General features: G+C 36.8%; 1 protein-coding gene across 2 annotated transcripts; it reads left to right on the top strand.

The window, feature by feature from the left end:
• The first annotated feature begins 7,355 nt into the window (after positions 1 to 7,355).
• LOC121267784 lies at positions 7,356 to 15,645 on the top strand. 2 transcript variants are annotated; one of them, XM_041171846.1, is made up of 9 exons: positions 7,356 to 7,976; positions 9,302 to 9,487; positions 11,469 to 11,561; positions 12,065 to 12,247; positions 12,323 to 12,425; positions 12,504 to 12,689; positions 13,180 to 14,369; positions 14,772 to 15,184; positions 15,278 to 15,645. In XM_041171846.1, exons 1-9 carry the CDS (start codon positions 7,722 to 7,724, stop codon positions 15,336 to 15,338), a joined length of 2,670 nt encoding a protein of 889 aa, XP_041027780.1. In that variant the 5' UTR covers positions 7,356 to 7,721; the 3' UTR covers positions 15,339 to 15,645. The 2 variants fall into 2 exon arrangements, with proteins under 2 accessions (XP_041027780.1, XP_041027781.1); XM_041171847.1 differs by lacking the exons at positions 7,356 to 7,976; positions 9,302 to 9,487; positions 11,469 to 11,561 and adding an exon at positions 11,914 to 11,970.
• The last annotated feature ends 816 nt before the right edge of the window (positions 15,646 to 16,461 follow it).

Genomic DNA, 16,461 nt, shown 5'->3' with positions numbered 1-16,461 from the left:
AATCACACAAGTATGTGTCTTGCTTTCTAACAAATTTTTCAAAATATACCCATTTAATTAAGAAGAGTGATATAATACAAATTTTATACCATTATAAGATCTCATGCTTCCTCCTTTTGTGGCTTTAGCTAGGCACCGACCTCCAATTCCTGTAAATTATTAGGACCGACCTATTATTTTTGCTATCAAGCCACCAAACCTTACCACCTCTGAGTCTTGCTTTTTTATAGGTCGACCAAGACTATTAAGCTCCATCTCAGTCAATTTGCTCCCCTTTTGGTAAATCTCAATTATCATGAATCAAGTGCAATGGTTTCTTTACTCTATCCCCACTACTATATACATAAATGGATTTTGTGACACTGTTAGTATTTGTAAATGTGAACTTATAATGGAATAAATTTAAAGTAAGAAAAAAAACATACCAAGAATGACGACAAAATGGCCCCCAATGTTTGAGAACAAGTTGACATTTTCTGTTTGTGATTGTGGTGCTATTGGTGTATACGTGCATGATTGGGTCTCTTGAAATGTATACGTAGATAACTGGATACCCATTTGTTGAGACCCTCCATGTGAGGATAAGGATGGCTAGGCAAGATAATCTACATAAGTGGATGACTCCACCATCTAATCAACGAAGGGGGCGGCCCATCGCCAGAGGGAATGATTGGGCCACTCTATCAAGGGTGGGATACGACTGTGTCTCACTATGAACGGCTAGTACTGATGTGAATTGTCCTTAGAAGAGTGGTTTACTAGTCTTTCCTTTTTTTTTAGCCCATTGTACCTATACAAAAACAAGTTTTCATATTTACAAATAAAACTAATAATAATATTAAGAGCCTAATATGAGAGAGAAGTTAGTTATGAGAGAGATAAGTTAAAAATAAAAACAAACAAATACTATAATTACATTGGCATCATTGATATTAAGAACCTAAATATGAATGTCTTACTTATCACTATCGAGGGATCTTGATCGTTAATCCATCTAAGTCATTTCACGTCCACATAAGATCGTCAATAGCCCATTTAATACCTTCATTATTGTAAGTGTTACAATATTCATTGACCAAATATTCTTCCTCATCTTCATCAATCACTTCCCCTTCACCAATGCCATACATGTCTCTTGATTTTATCTTGACGATGACAACCTAATTTGGATATTTTTCATCTGTCACATAATATGCTTGAGACACTTGGTAAAATAACTTGAACAGATCATTAGTAATCTAGTTACCAATGTGTACTAAATAAGGAAAACTCACGAGACTAACTCAAACTCGTCATTTTTTATACCTTTACCCTTAGTAACGTCCAACCAAACATATTTGAATAACACATTTTGAGACTCATCATAACACATATTCTCAATTATGCATGTTAATTGATCATATCAAGTAGGGCCATCTTTAGTGCACATGATAACATCATAATTTTGAGTTTTCTTCCCATTTTTGTGATTTCTAGTACAATACTTTGTGCCATTGAAGACAATTCGCTTAAGTTCTTTAGCAACTTGCACAGGACCTTTAGAATGCATTACAACTTTACAGCCCAATTTATTTCTTCCATTGTCATCCATTTTCATTACCTGAAAGATAGTTTTACTAGTATTAATTAAAATGACGAAAACAACATAAACATAATCAATTATGTGATATACTATTGAACAGGATATAACAATCTTATAATCTTTAAGCCAATTATAGAATTGGTCTTGGTTCCTTTTTTGAAGTTTTTTATTCAATAAATGGTTCCAATCAACTGTATTCCTCAATATTTTCAAGTGCATCCTACATATATACACGGAATAAAAAAATTCATGTTAGAATTACACAACTATAACTAAAATACAATTTAATTCGTCCATATTAATAATGCAATTCACATGAGGAATGGCATGAAATCGTCAAAATTGAAGAGAATATAGCGATATGCTTGAGGCCACCCATAAAATCGAAATCAACGTCAACAACTTCCCATTTATAATATTTTGGGTTTCTAATTAGTCTATTTAATATTGTTTCTATGGATTTCAAATAGCGAGAACAAAACGTCAGTTTACTCTAACAAATATCATTTAGTAATGGAACCTTCTACCGCAGTTTTGTTACGCACATGAAACTTAAGTTAATGTATGTACCTACCACAAACATCACAAGATGGTCATGAATTGGTTTTTAGGGTTTTTACTATAAAATATTTATGTGTTTTTAATTCAATAACTGTCATACCTCTAAATGGGATACATCCATCGATAATGAATCAGCCCTCCGAGCTTGCATTTTGCAACTAAATGTATAACCAAGTGCACTATAACCGTGAAAAATGATGGCGAAAATATCATTTCTAATTAGGACAATTTGTAGGGTACTCTAGACTTAATCAGACCAAATCTTCAAGACGCATCGTTTTCAAACAAATTCTCATGAAGAATCCAGATAGCTTAATTAAAGGTTCTATAATCTTCTTAGGTAATGAACCATACAATGCAATTGGTTGTAGCTATTGCATTAGTATATGAATATAATAGTCCTTCATGCCCACTATAATATGTTCTATAACCTTCTTTTTATAAATGCAGGAACAATTATACATTATTACCGGTGTACCAATGTAAATACCAGCAAAACTTCTTATCTACCAGCATAAAAAATAAATGCTGGTAATAGTTTATATTTACCAATGCATATAAAAATGTCGGGACTATAAACGTCAATAAATCATTTGTTTTTCATAGTGATAATCATGTGAGCCAATTTCATATCAGCATAACAATATTTCTTAAAAAAAGTAAAGCTCCATTATCAACATTTAAGTTAATAATCTAAAGAACAATTGGCAATTCCTTTCTTATTTGTGAATAAGGACAGTTGTTGTTGAAACGATCGATCTAGAGAACGGTTTCTATTTCAGTACGTGTGCATCCCTTGTCGAAGTGAAGCAATCGGGATATGCACTCACTTTCACTGATCACTTCATTTGCAAAACTACAATAATTATATATGTGAAAATGTGAGTTCATGACTTAATAAGTGACTATCAACCCAACACTATAGTTGACAAATTCAATATGGGCGATCTAACTTTGTAACATTATCAGCCCTCTTTATAAAAGTATTTATTTCTCTAATTTTAAGAATTAATGCGATGAAGACATAATTTAAAACTAAGCATCCTGAACTAAGAGCATTTGCATTAGAATAGGCAAAGACAAAGCTTAAATTTGTCTAATATTACATGTTTTACTTTTTGCTTATTCCATTTAAGAGAAATTCTCATATTAGATTATCCATCGATTAGCCGAAATAATAGTAAAATATTATTAATTTAATAATATTATTATTTTTTTATAATTTATTTTTGTCATATTTTGCAAAAACTTTTCTAACTTTAGAATTAGTGTATGCATAATTTAGCCGTTCACCCCGCCCCGCACCCAAAATTTTTTTTATATAAATATTTATTATTTTTACTATATATAAATATATTAATATATATTAAGTAAATATTTTACTTAATACTTTGTGTAGGTTGTAGTATAGTAGGGTGACTCTTTTATAGATTGTCTTGACAATACAAGTTTCACATTTAAGCAATATGAGACTTTTGTATACACTACAACTTACTCAAAATATGTACTAGCAAATTTAAAGCAATGACCATTTTTCATTGATAAGTTGTTGGTTACATCGTCGGGCGACATTGCGACTTTCAAATAAAGTACTTTCTCAAGTGCTCGACATTTCACGAGTTGGGCAGTTCGCAGCCTTCTTGGTCTTTCAGACGATAAGAGCAAAGCCTTCCGCTTGTCGTTACCACGAATGACCTTTCCCATTGGGGTCCGAGCTTTCCATCTTCTTGGATGGTGATACTTGTTTGCTTTAGGACCATGTCTCCTATCTTGAATGCTCAAGGTTGGACTCGTTTGTTGAAGTATCATTCGACCTTTCGCTTGTTGCTCATTGTTCGACTCGCTTCCTCTTCTTGTCTTTCTTCAAGGAGGTCCAAGTTCTCTTTTAATCTTTCTTCATTGTGGTTTGGGTTGAAGTGCTAAATTCGATATGTGGGCATTCTCATCTCTTCTAGGATAACAGTTTCGATCCCATAGATGAGTGCGAAGGGTGTTTCTCCCGTGGGGTCTTGATGGATGTTCGGTAGGCCCATACCACACCGGGGAGTTTTTCGGCCCATCTCCCCTTCTAAGCTCCCAGCTTCTTTTTCAGAATATTTTACAATGTCTTGTTGGTGGCCACTACTTGTCCGTTTGCTTGTGGGTGCCCCAGAGATGAGTACTTGGCTTTGATCTCGAGTTTCGCAGACCATTCCTAATAATAGGAGTAATCGAACTACCTGCCGTTATCCAATATGAAGCTTTGAGGGATGCCGATCCGATAGACTACGGATTTCCAGAGAAATCTTGTGATGGCTCAGGCTGTGATGGTTGCCAGTGCCTTCGCTTCCACCCATTTCGTGAAGTAATCAACTGCCACCACTACAAACTTTACTCCTCATATGCCCCAAGAAACGGGCCGATAAAGTCGAGTCCCCATTATGCGAAGGGCCAGGGGAGACAATTGAGGTAAGCTCTTCTGGCGTATAGTGGGGGACCGGCACATGTTCTTGGAACTTAGAACATTTCTTCATAAATTCCTCTGCATCCCTGAAGGAGTTGGGCCAGTAGTACCCCGCAAGCGTGACCCTAGCAGCTAGCGCTCTTCCGCCAGAGGGATTTCTGCAGACTCCTTCATGTATTTCAGCAAGCACATACTGGACTTCTTCGGGTGAGATGCATCTCAAGAGGGGCTTGGAAAAGCCTCTCTTATACAGGACTCCTTCCAACAATTCAAGTGTACCGCTCTGTTTTTTATCTTCCACACTTCCTCCTGATTGTTCGGGACCAGGCCCCTGTCGACAAACTTTTTGATGTTGATGGCCCACTCTGGCTATGAGGGCTAGACCATGGACTTGTCGATCCCGATGGCCAATGTGTCAACCACTCGGGCTACAGTGTGATCCTGAAGGGGTCTTCTTCCTATCTTGGGGCGGCCTTTGCCTAGCGATCTGCCTTGTGGTTTTCTCCCATCGAGATTTGCTGGATATGGAAATACTTGAAGAGGTCGTGCACCTCTCCTACTTGTTAGAGGTACTTCTTCAGTTTCTCTCCTTTAGTGACGAACTACCTGTTTCTTGGCCAACCACCACCTGTGAGTCGGCTCTCACTTCGACCTCGGTAGCTCCCAATGACCTGGCTACCGTCATTCCTGCCAGTAGCGCCTCGTTCTCAGCCTCGTTACTGGTAGTTTTGAAACTGAGCTTGCTTACGTAGTTATGCTTCTCCCCAAACTCTGTGATGATGTGCACCCCTACACCCTCTAACCCGATAGGATGAGCCGTCGACATAGACTTGGCTACCGTCAATCGCCCAATTTGTCATTTGGCTGGACACATCGGGCTTCTGCAGTATTTTCCTGAGGGGGACATCCATGAGTACTTTCATCGGGTGGGCTTGTAAATATGGTTTCAGCCATCTTGCGGCGATGACAAACGCAAACACCAGCATCTCCGTTCGGGGGTACCTAGCCTCGGCTCCTCGAAAAGCATGGCTTGTGTAATAGACGGGTTAGCTGCACTCGTCATCCCACTCTCGTGCCTTTCTAAGGACCTTGAAAAAGGGAAGGCAGCGATCGGTCAACCTTGTGATGAAGCGGCTCAGGGCAACCATTCTCCCAACCAGCCTCTGGACCTCATTGATCATTCACAGTGGAGGCATGTCCACTATTGCCTTGACCTTCTCAAGATTGGCCTCAATTCCGCGCTCCGAGACCATGAAACCTAAGAACTTTCCTGACTCGACATCAAAGGCACACTTCAGCGGGTTAAGCTTCATCTTATACTTCCTTAATACTATGAAGGCTTCCGAAAGATCGACGAGATGTTGCTCGGGCTTCTTGCTTTTAACAAAAGGTCATCCACATAGACCTCTATGTTTTGCCCGATATGCTCTTTGAACATCTGGTTAACCAACTGCTGATAAGTTGCATTAGCATTCTTAAGGCCGAACTGCATGGCTTTGTAATAGTGTAAATTTTCCCTATTAACTATTACTTAATCGTTACATGCTTGCATAAACCCTAAATATATGTGGATAGAACTTTGTTTACACAAACTTTGACTTGCATAACACGTTTGGTCAGGAAGGTAAGTAACAATTAAGTCAAAATTTGAGAGAGTACATAATAGTTGTAGAAATCTAGAAATCACGATTTTGGTGAATTACCCTTAGGCCGTTCGGTTCAGATTTAGACTTCTTATAACATCAAAATACCTAGCTCTCAAATCACTAAATTCATTTAAACTCAAAACTTCTTTATACATGGGACACACAACTTTTTTCAACTCAACATCTCTTTACACGTGGGACCCACAACTTTTTTTTACTTCTAGAAATACATCTAAACTCATCTTAACATCCAAACACATATAAATTCATATTAGGTGGGCCCCACGGAACGTCAAAATCCACTCCATCATTTAAACTCACTACCATTTATAGAGAACTCAATTTAGCTCAGATTAACATTCAAACGCAGCCTTAGATTGTATTGCAAATAATAATAAAGGAATAAAATCATGTTATTATACTATATGTTAGTTTGACAGAGACATCAGAAGTAGACTCATAGAGATAAGGTGAGGAATTATGCACAAACTAATAACAAATAATTATTTAGGATTTATTGGATTTAATATTTATATGAATAATTTTAATAACATAATATTTTATGATCATATATATATAAAGAAATCTAATTTTTCTCTAGAAAAAAAAAAAAAAAAAAAAAAAAACCTAATTAGTCACTACGTCATTTTTTCCTAAAAATTAAGAAGGGGATGGTGGATAGGGTAAATCCCCAAAAGAAGGAAAGAATAAGAAAGGGAGACAGGGTAGAGGTGTGAAAAATCCGATCATCGATCCAAAAGTCATAGGATTATAGGATATTAATTTGATTAAACATTTAACACTCATATTCATAACATTCTGCCACGTTTCTGAATCCGACGTCCACCGAGGCCCGCTCTATCAACATTGACCCAATGGTAGCCATTTTTTCTTTTATTAGATTTACTTATCTATTAATATTTAATGATTTAATACTATATTCATACATAAGATCAAAAAATTTTAATCCAATCTATAAGTTGCTTCCTTAATAACTTTAACTCGTGATGCGATGTATGCCCTGATACTAATTATTAAATAACCAACCATTAATTTAAGCCAACATATATAGAATCGACGATTTCAAAGGAGGGAGAAACAAGAAGAAAAAAAAAAAAATTGAAGACATATATACAATCGACAAAGATAAATTCTCACTCTTTTTAACTTCTCTACACCACTTTCGATCTTCTTTTCCCCGGTCATCGCCAGCCCTTTCCAAATTCTCGCTCCTCCCTCCCTCCCTCCCTCCCGTCGTTTTATTCCAATTCCTCGGTCGTTTCGTCACTTTCCTTCGCACCCGTCTGATCGCCTGAGATCAAGTCTCATCTCAGATCAACAACGACGATTTGCGTTTGATTTCTCCGTGAATTTCAACCGCCGCGATGGTTGCACCGTCGACTGCGCCGTCGGGTTCCGTAACAGTCGCTGGGGTGTCGTGTCTCTAAGGGTTTAATTTGGTAATTTTCTCGGAATTTTGGATTATTTCATGGGCGACATTAGCGTTTGGTCACCTGAACCAAACGCCGCCGTTTTGGAGGAGATGCTGTCATCATCGTCTTCATCACAGTCGTCGTTCTTCTCTTCGAATCAAACGGAAATTGGTGCCGAGTACTGGCAAAGAGCTGAAGACGCGACGCAGGGGGTCATAGCCCAGGTTCAGCCCACTGTCCTCTCTGAAAACAGGAGGAAAGCGGTTATTGATTACGTGCAGAGGCTCATTAGAAGTTGTCTTGGCTGTGAGGTGAGCTACCGATATATACATGTATATCTGTGTGTGCATATATTGATCCGTATATATGTTTAATCCGTAAAGATATGCGTAGATGTTTACCATAAGTAATGGGCAATTGTTCAAATTCGATACTTAAAATATTCCCCAAGATTTACTTATGGATATTTTTGCTGCAGCCACTTCCTGATCCCAATTCGAGCTTGTTTCAGTTAGCATGCAAAAGAAAAGTAATTTTACAGTGGGTTTTGAGTATCTTTTTTAATGGGTACAATGAGTTTGAGTAGTGATCACTGTTTGAACAAAGTATCATCAGGCTGCACGGCTCTTTTATATAGCAAGATCAAAATAAAAAATTTGCCGCACAGCTGTAGGGGTTGGAGACTTGGAATTTGCGTCTAATGATTAAGAGCATGCTAATTAGATCAACACCTAGAGCAGAGGCCTCTCTATTTATGTGCGAAGAAAATATATAAAGATACTGTCTGAGAGAAATTAGCTGAACGGCAAGGCGTATCTCTTCAATCAGAAAACAATTGTCATAAACTACTACCATATGTTAAAGCAAGTATTTCTGCTGTTCAAAAGGCTAGAAGAGATGATTGAGAAGTTTATTTATGTGTCTATGGTTTGGGTATTTGGGGCATATGTTTGCATTTTGCCGAACTATAGACGAATCTTGGCAACCATGATTCCTATTTAATTGATTTCTTAACAAAGATTGGCATCAATTGAGAACTACAGATCACCTTCATATGATTCTTATGTAATGGGTGGTTGCTAGGGTAACGTGATGTGGCTGTCATTTGCAATAATTTTCCCTTTTGTTTGGAGATAATATGAAATTAATTTCCTAGATGTTGGTTTTACATGGAGGAACCAATTGTGAGCATGATAAGTTAACAATGTCATTTGCACTAATTTTCCTTTTTGTTTGGAGGCATATGACATTAATGGAATGGGTTCAATTCCTTTTGTTAACTTCCTGGATGTGGGTTTTTTATGTGGGAACTAATTATAATTATGATAAGTCGTACGAGTTTTACATTGCGCTTATTTGACATAGAGGGAGGGAGGGTGGGTATGGTCCAGGTTCTTCCCTGGGGTCTGCTCATGAGTGGGAGGGCCTAGGGATATTCAATTCAGCAAATTGTTTGCTTCTAAACTTATCCATCTAAAGTGTTTTCTACCTTTTATGTTTCCCCATTTTCCTATTATGGTAGCTTCTATATCTCTAAACTATATCCTTTTAGAGACTAAAACTCATGTTATGGACTTTGTTCTGCGTGAGACTTATTCTGAAATGTAGATTCCTTTCTAAATCATCTTTGTTTCAGGTATTTTCCTTTGGGTCTGTGCCACTAAAGACCTATCTGCCTGATGGAGATATTGATTTGACTGCCTTTGGTGGTATAAATGTTGAGGAGGCTTTGGCCAATGATGTTTTTTCTGTCCTGGAACGAGAAGATCAGAACAGGGCTGCAGAGTTTGTAATAAAGGATGTCCAGTTAATTCGCGCTGAGGTTTCTAACTTAATTCCATATTTTTACTAGATATCTTTGCTGATCTATAATTTCACTCTCCTCGATTGAGTCAGACTAAGATGAGATTCATTTGCTTTAAACTATTCCATGTGTTCGTTGTATAATACCGGTGTACTTAGGGAATACCTTTTATATCAATAAAATTTTACTTTTACCTATAAAAAAAATGATAATGATATTCTTACACCTTATTTACTACTACCTTACTACCTAGCTTTTTTTTTTTTTTCTTCTTTTTGCTATTTGAATCTGGATTAAAAATCCCAGAATATGACCTTCTTGCATAATCTAGAAGAAAATAAATTCAATCAACCAATGTAATCATGTAAATTAATTCAAAATAAATACAATTTTATAAAAATTGACTTTCTTTATTCAAAATAAATTCAATTTTATAAAAATTGACTCAAAGAGCAAAAGAAAGTCAATTTTTATAAAATTGAATTTATTTTGAATTAAATTATGATTACATTTAGTTGATTGGATTTTTTTTTTTTTTTTTTTCTAGATTATGCAAGATGACCATGTTCTGAAATTTTTAATTCAGATTCAAAGAGCAAAAGAAAAAAAAAATAACTGAGTAGTAAATGAGGTATAAGGGTATCATTGCCCTAAAAAAAACTATTCCATGTGCAAAATTTCTGTTAAGTTTTTTTTTTTTCTTTCTCTTTTCATAATTTTGTAGTTTAGCTTGTATGTATCTAGGAGGTAGCATTTTTAATTGTTAACTAATATTAAGTAAGAAACTTTTATATTTTTCATGTATTCCCCCTTCCTCCAAAAAGCAAAGATTGTGAAATCTTTGCACTATTGAACTCCACGCCATGGTATCCCCAGGTTCATTTTCTAATTTAAAGGATTTTTCCCCATAAAGGCATGGTCTGATTGTAAAATTTGCTCACCTTGTGGTTTGATATTTATGAATGTGGTTTAGTGATCATTTTGTCATTTGACTCGGATGATAGTAGCTGTAGGATACATTTTCTTGCATCAGCATCCGCGTATGTGCGAAGGTTGGATAAAAAATTGCAATCCTGCCTGTCATGGTTGGTTTTATAATGCAGGTAATGTTGAAGAGTGAGGCACTAGCATATTAGTAGCTTTAGCCTATTTTATTCTTGGATTTGGAAAGGTAATATCTATTACCACCATAATTGGTGTTCCACCCCTCTACCCCCTCCCCCTCCCCCTGAAACTCTGGATGACTTTACGTGGCAAGATGGATCTACAAGTATCAAAACCTGAGTCCTCTGTGTCAAAATGCTTATTGCTGATTGTTGCTGACAGGGAGTCCTTAAGTTTATCAGCTGGCACGCTTATAAACTTGTATATCTTTATGCTTCTCTGCATGGCCATCAAGTTACTGTTCAGCGTAGATCCTTTGCTCTAGCCACTTTATACACCATAGCATTGGCCTAAATTTGTGCTTTAATGCAATTTTTGACAGCATGACATGAGCTTTACTATATCGAATTGAGTACCGCTTATTTAGTCTGTAGAATCTATTGTACGTACAATCTCTTATTACATTTATGTACCTTTGCTTTTCCAGTAAAGTCACGGCCACCTGTTGGCAGGTCATGGGCATGCTTAGGCAAGCTCAAATTCTGAGGGGTCCTATGTACAAATTCATGTGTCTCATTTAACCATTTCCTTCTGGAAGTCCTTTTCACATCTAAGGGCACAACTAGATTGCATGCAGGATTGGGACTTGCCTTTGTTGAACTATACTATTATTTCCCTCACATTGTGTCTTGTAAAGCTGATAACTGCACCATGGCATGATGCTTCACCATCGACGATGAATGCATGCTTGCATACCTGTCACATCTATAATTTGTTCTTTTTATAAGATGGCAGTTTTTCAAAATTTTAAATTACGCATTTGTGTTTCTTCTAGTAGGTTACATCTTGCACGTATGAGGTTAAGAAATCTGAGTTTTGGATCTTTTGTTGGCAGGTTAAGCTTGTAAAATGTCTTGTACAAAACATCGTGGTCGATATTTCCTTCAATCAGTTAGGAGGGCTCTGTACACTATGTTTTCTTGAGCAGGTAGCCTTTTCTGTAAATCTTAATATAAATGCTTGCATAGTAATCAGATGCTTGACTTTATAGAGTTAACCAGTTGTATTCGAAGAACTTAACGATTTATTGATTACAGAGCCAGTTCATTGCAGGGAAATAATTTTTTCGAAAATAACACCTTTTATTTTATCAGATTGATTAATTTTTTATGCAGAGTAGAATCTGTATATTTAAGGTGTTAGAATGTTGTATTTTATCAATGTTTTTCTTTGGCTTTCCTTTTCTTTAGGTACAGTTTTGCTAGTAATTTTGGGTACAATAGCAACATATCCTTTTTGTAAAATTTGCAATTTCCATGCTCATTTAAACATGACTACTCACTAACACATGCAGGATGGTTTACAAAGTTGTCATAAAAAGTGTCTACACTAATCGTGTGGGTCTCTTCTATGGCTGCCTTTAGTCATCTTGAGTTTGTAGGGTTATGTTGCTTTTGGATTTTAACGTTCATGGTGCTGCTTAATGTACAGGTTGATCGTCTGATTGGCAAAGATCATCTATTTAAACGCAGTATTATCCTAATTAAAGCTTGGTGCTACTATGAGAGCCGCATTCTTGGCGCTCATCATGGCTTGATTTCCACATATGCTTTGGAGACATTGGTTCTATATATTTTCCATCTTTTCCATACATCCTTAAATGGTCCTCTAGCGGTGAGTTGTTGCAGGAGTTAGCACTGGTATGCAACTCAAATGTATGACATGAACTTAACTGTACCTTCTCTTTAGGTTTTATATAAATTTTTGGACTACTTTAGCAAATTTGACTGGGACAACTACTGCATCAGCTTGAATGGTCCAGTTCGCATATCATCATTGCCAGAACTCCTGGGTGAGCAACATCTTTTTGCATGTGTAGCACACTTAATGGTTTAGATGTCTCTTAGTCATTGTTTGGTTCTTTTTGCAGCTGAGACACCTGAAAATGATGGCAGTGATCTATTGCTCAGTAATGATTTTCTTAAGTGGTGTTTGGAGATGTTCTCAGTTTCCTCGAGGGGGTACGAGAGTAATTCAAGGACATTTCCCCCAAAGCATCTTAACATAGTTGATCCACTAAAAGAAAATAACAATCTTGGTCGCAGTGTCAGCAAAGGTACAAGTCCTTTTCCATTACTTGGGTGGGAGCGCCATGGCCTCTTCCTATCTCACATTCAATGCGAACGAAATAATGGAGGTTTGCGTAGCACTGATGATGGAAAGTCAGTGAATTTTTGGGATTTACAAATTGCTCAGAACTTTGAAGATGGATAAGCTAACCCCAAATGTTTTTGTTTTTTTTTGGGGGCAAGAATTTTATATCAACCAGATTTTTTTTGAGGATGTCGCGTGACAAAGGAGAGATTAACCATTTGAAAATTTTTAAAAACATGAAGATGAAGTGTGGGTGTAGGTTGCCTGTGTTTTGGGTTGGGTATTGATTTACATGTAGAGTGACATATAAACTCAAAATCTTGGATATTTTCCTTTTATTTTCCTGTTTTCTTTTTTGGCATTTTCATAAAACAGTTGACATTTCGAAGTCTCAAACAATGCTGGCTGCCGCTAGTTTGTTGATTGATGATAACGTGGAATGACTTCTGCAGGAAACTTTTACCGAATAAGAAGTGCTTTTACATATGGTGCTCGGAAGCTTGGGCGCATCCTCTTTCGGCCAGAAGAAAACATTGACGATGAAATCCGTCAGTTTTTTTCTAACACATTGGATAGGCATGGAACCAAGCAGAGGCCTGATGTTCAAGATGCTGTCCCGATGCCTGGACATGATATGTTTGGCACCACATCATTATATTCAGGTACAGATTCACAAGAAGATCAGACAAATTCTGAATTGGAGCAGACCTGTATAAATGGCATGACAGTGGAATTTAGGTTGGGTTATGAGGTACCAATTCATAGTGGGGTCACTAATATCGAGACATCTGGGACCAGTATGAGCTTTGGCAGAGCCATGAGTGAAAGAACCTCGACAAATGGGATTACTGTTTCAGAACACCGTCTTTCTGGGGATGCCGAAGACCTTGCTACATCCAGAATACAAGATCTTACAATTTCAAATGATGTGACTAAACCTCCCCCCACAGGTTGTGAGAACGGTACGTCGCCTTTGGGTAAAGCACATCATGCACCCCATCTGTATTTCTCTCATACATCCGTGGGCAATAATGAAGAGGGAAATAGAGATGAGAAACGTCCAGGGAATTTGGGTTTTACTGATAATAAAGATTTGTCTGAGCTTCAGCAGGTGCCTCTTGAGGAGAAGGCCTTTATTACTCATGGCGACCAGGATGAAAACCAATTGGTGAGTGATAATCAGAGTCTGTCACCTGTTGGATTAAAGCCCAACTCTTCACGTTTGAGCTCAATTACTAGGTCCTCCGAAGATCTTTATCCTAATTGTTTTGGTTACTGGACGCTTAATGGCACTAATGAAAATCCTGAAGCTTTGAAGTCTTTGTCAGATCTCAGTGGGGACTATGACAATCACCTAAATAGTCTGCATTTTGGTAGGTTGTGCAATGAGTATGCCGCAAGTTCGTCTGTTACTCCTGTGTCCCCACCATTGGTTCCGCAGTTCCATGGCAAGAAGCAATGGGATGTAGTACTACGGTCTGTGCAGATAAATACGAATGTGTTTCCCCAGATGAACACCAATGGTGTTGTCTCAAGGTCAGGTTTGTACCCCATGAACCCACCAATATTACCTGGTGGCACGATATTTGGTATGGATGAGATGCCAAAGCCACGAGGAACAGGGACATATATTCCCAACACGGTATACTCACACTAAGCCTCCCTATAATCTCTGTTTTTTTTTTTTTTTTTTTTTTTTTTTTTTTTTTTTTTTTTTTTTGTAAATAAAAATAATATATATTTTTTTTTTATAGGTAATCAAAAAGTTTTATAGGTAATTGAGAAGTTTTATTCATAGAAGTAGGCAAAGCCCAAGTACACAAAGGGTATACATAACATTAACCTAATTAGAGTTTACAATCGAAAAGATAATACATATATATATATATATATATATTGTTATTCAAACGTCATTTGGAAACGATGAGATTTTTGTGGGGCCATGGCTTTGTTGATCTTGGTGTCTGTACACAGCTTTTTTTTCATTTAGTTTTTAGCGGCTGGTCCAATTATGTTAAAGTGCTTTTATGCTACATTTTTGTAGAACAATTACCGGGACAGGCCCTTGACAGCAAGAGGAAGAAACCAAGCACCAGTAAGATCTCCTCGGAACAATGGACGTGCCGTGTCAACCCCTGAGTTAAATTGGTCTGAGAGAAGCAACCATGAGTTGGCACAAGCCCAATATCCTGTTCATGGTAGCGGAAAGTCTGGGTCTATAGATCACAACTCTGGTTCCCCCCGCAGGAAGGTATACTCTAATGCAAATGGTTCATTGCATCCGTCTGAGAGAGTTGCCGAAGTCAGGTCAAATGGGCAGCTGCCAGTTGAGGGATCTTTGCTAGAAACAAGCTGGCAACAGAACCCTGTCTCAGCCCTTGCTCACAACTCAAGTGGAAGTCTTCCATCACCAGGAATGCAAAGCCCAAAACCTGTATTGGGTATGACTCAAGATAGGTATGGGAATATCGCCATCATGTGAATTTTTTTTTCTGGCACTGGTCGACATATATGGGACTTTCTTATAGTCTTCTTGTTTTCAACATGTAGGATTGGTGCACAATCATACCGTTTGAAAGATGAAGATGATTTTCCACCTTTATCCGTCTGATTTCAGTGATAAGGGATGATGGGTTCTGTATGGTTAGAGGTTGTATGTACATTCTCTTTTTCTTTTTCCCTTCAATCTTGGTAGCTGTGTTTCACAGACATATTCGAATATAGGATGTTTTAGATAATGGTTTTGCCCAGGGTTTTTGTTTTCTTGGCCATCCCTTGTAGGTAAAGTAGTACAAACACCAAAAAAAAAAATTGTTGCTGATGTCTGATGTAACTCTTATAGAAGTTGTTTTATGCAGCTTTAATTGATTAACTTTTTGGCTATTATACAATTGAAGATGGGCTACAGCCTAATTTCATCTTTGTTCCTCCATTTTATTTCATGTGGTGTCTTGTTTTTTCCAGTGCGATGAAGATAAATTTTGCTAGTGGCCTCGTTGCATCTCAATGTTTTATGCCATTGTAAATTGCAGAGTGAACATAAATTTCGGCAGACTATATTGAATAATATTGGTCAGCTTAATGTGGGAAAAGCTTAGGATGCTTGGGAAATGAGATCAGATGAGAAATCTGTGAATAGTAATGAAATGGTTTGTGAATAGTAATAAAATAGTTTGAGTTATGATATTTTATAAAGTTTTAGAAAAGAATAGAGAAAAAGTTAGAATAAAAATATTATAAAGTTAAAATATTGTTAGAATATAATATTTTAATATTATAATTATTTTGGAATTAGAAAAATTTGAATTATTTTCTTGTATTTTATTTGAAAGTTTGGAAAAGTTAAAAGAGGGTACGATTTTTATTTCTCAACAGACATTAAAATAGATGAGGTATGAGGTGAGGAAGTCCAAGGGATATGTAATAATAAAATGATGGGAAGAGTTAAGTGGTGAGAAAGCCAAAGAGAGAAGTAGTAAGAAATCAATAACAAAGTTTTTTTTTCCCCTCTCCAGTGACTTGGTAATAAAAATGGTAGGAAACCTTTTGTTTTCAAACTTCTTTTTTTTTTTTTAAATCTTAATGTTAAAAGATCGATTAAGTTTATTATTGTAATAAAGACAATACAATGAAATATTATTTTAGCATGTCATGGATTGGAATAAGTCAATAAAATAAAATGAAATGATGAGTTGCTTAACAAAATATAAAGAATATGTGTTTAGAAATTGTGT

This window comes from Juglans microcarpa x Juglans regia, chromosome 5S, assembly GCF_004785595.1.
Source record: "Juglans microcarpa x Juglans regia isolate MS1-56 chromosome 5S, Jm3101_v1.0, whole genome shotgun sequence".
NCBI classification, from domain to species: domain Eukaryota; kingdom Viridiplantae; phylum Streptophyta; class Magnoliopsida; order Fagales; family Juglandaceae; genus Juglans; species Juglans microcarpa x Juglans regia.
This window is presented reverse-complemented; position numbering and strand designations above follow the sequence as displayed.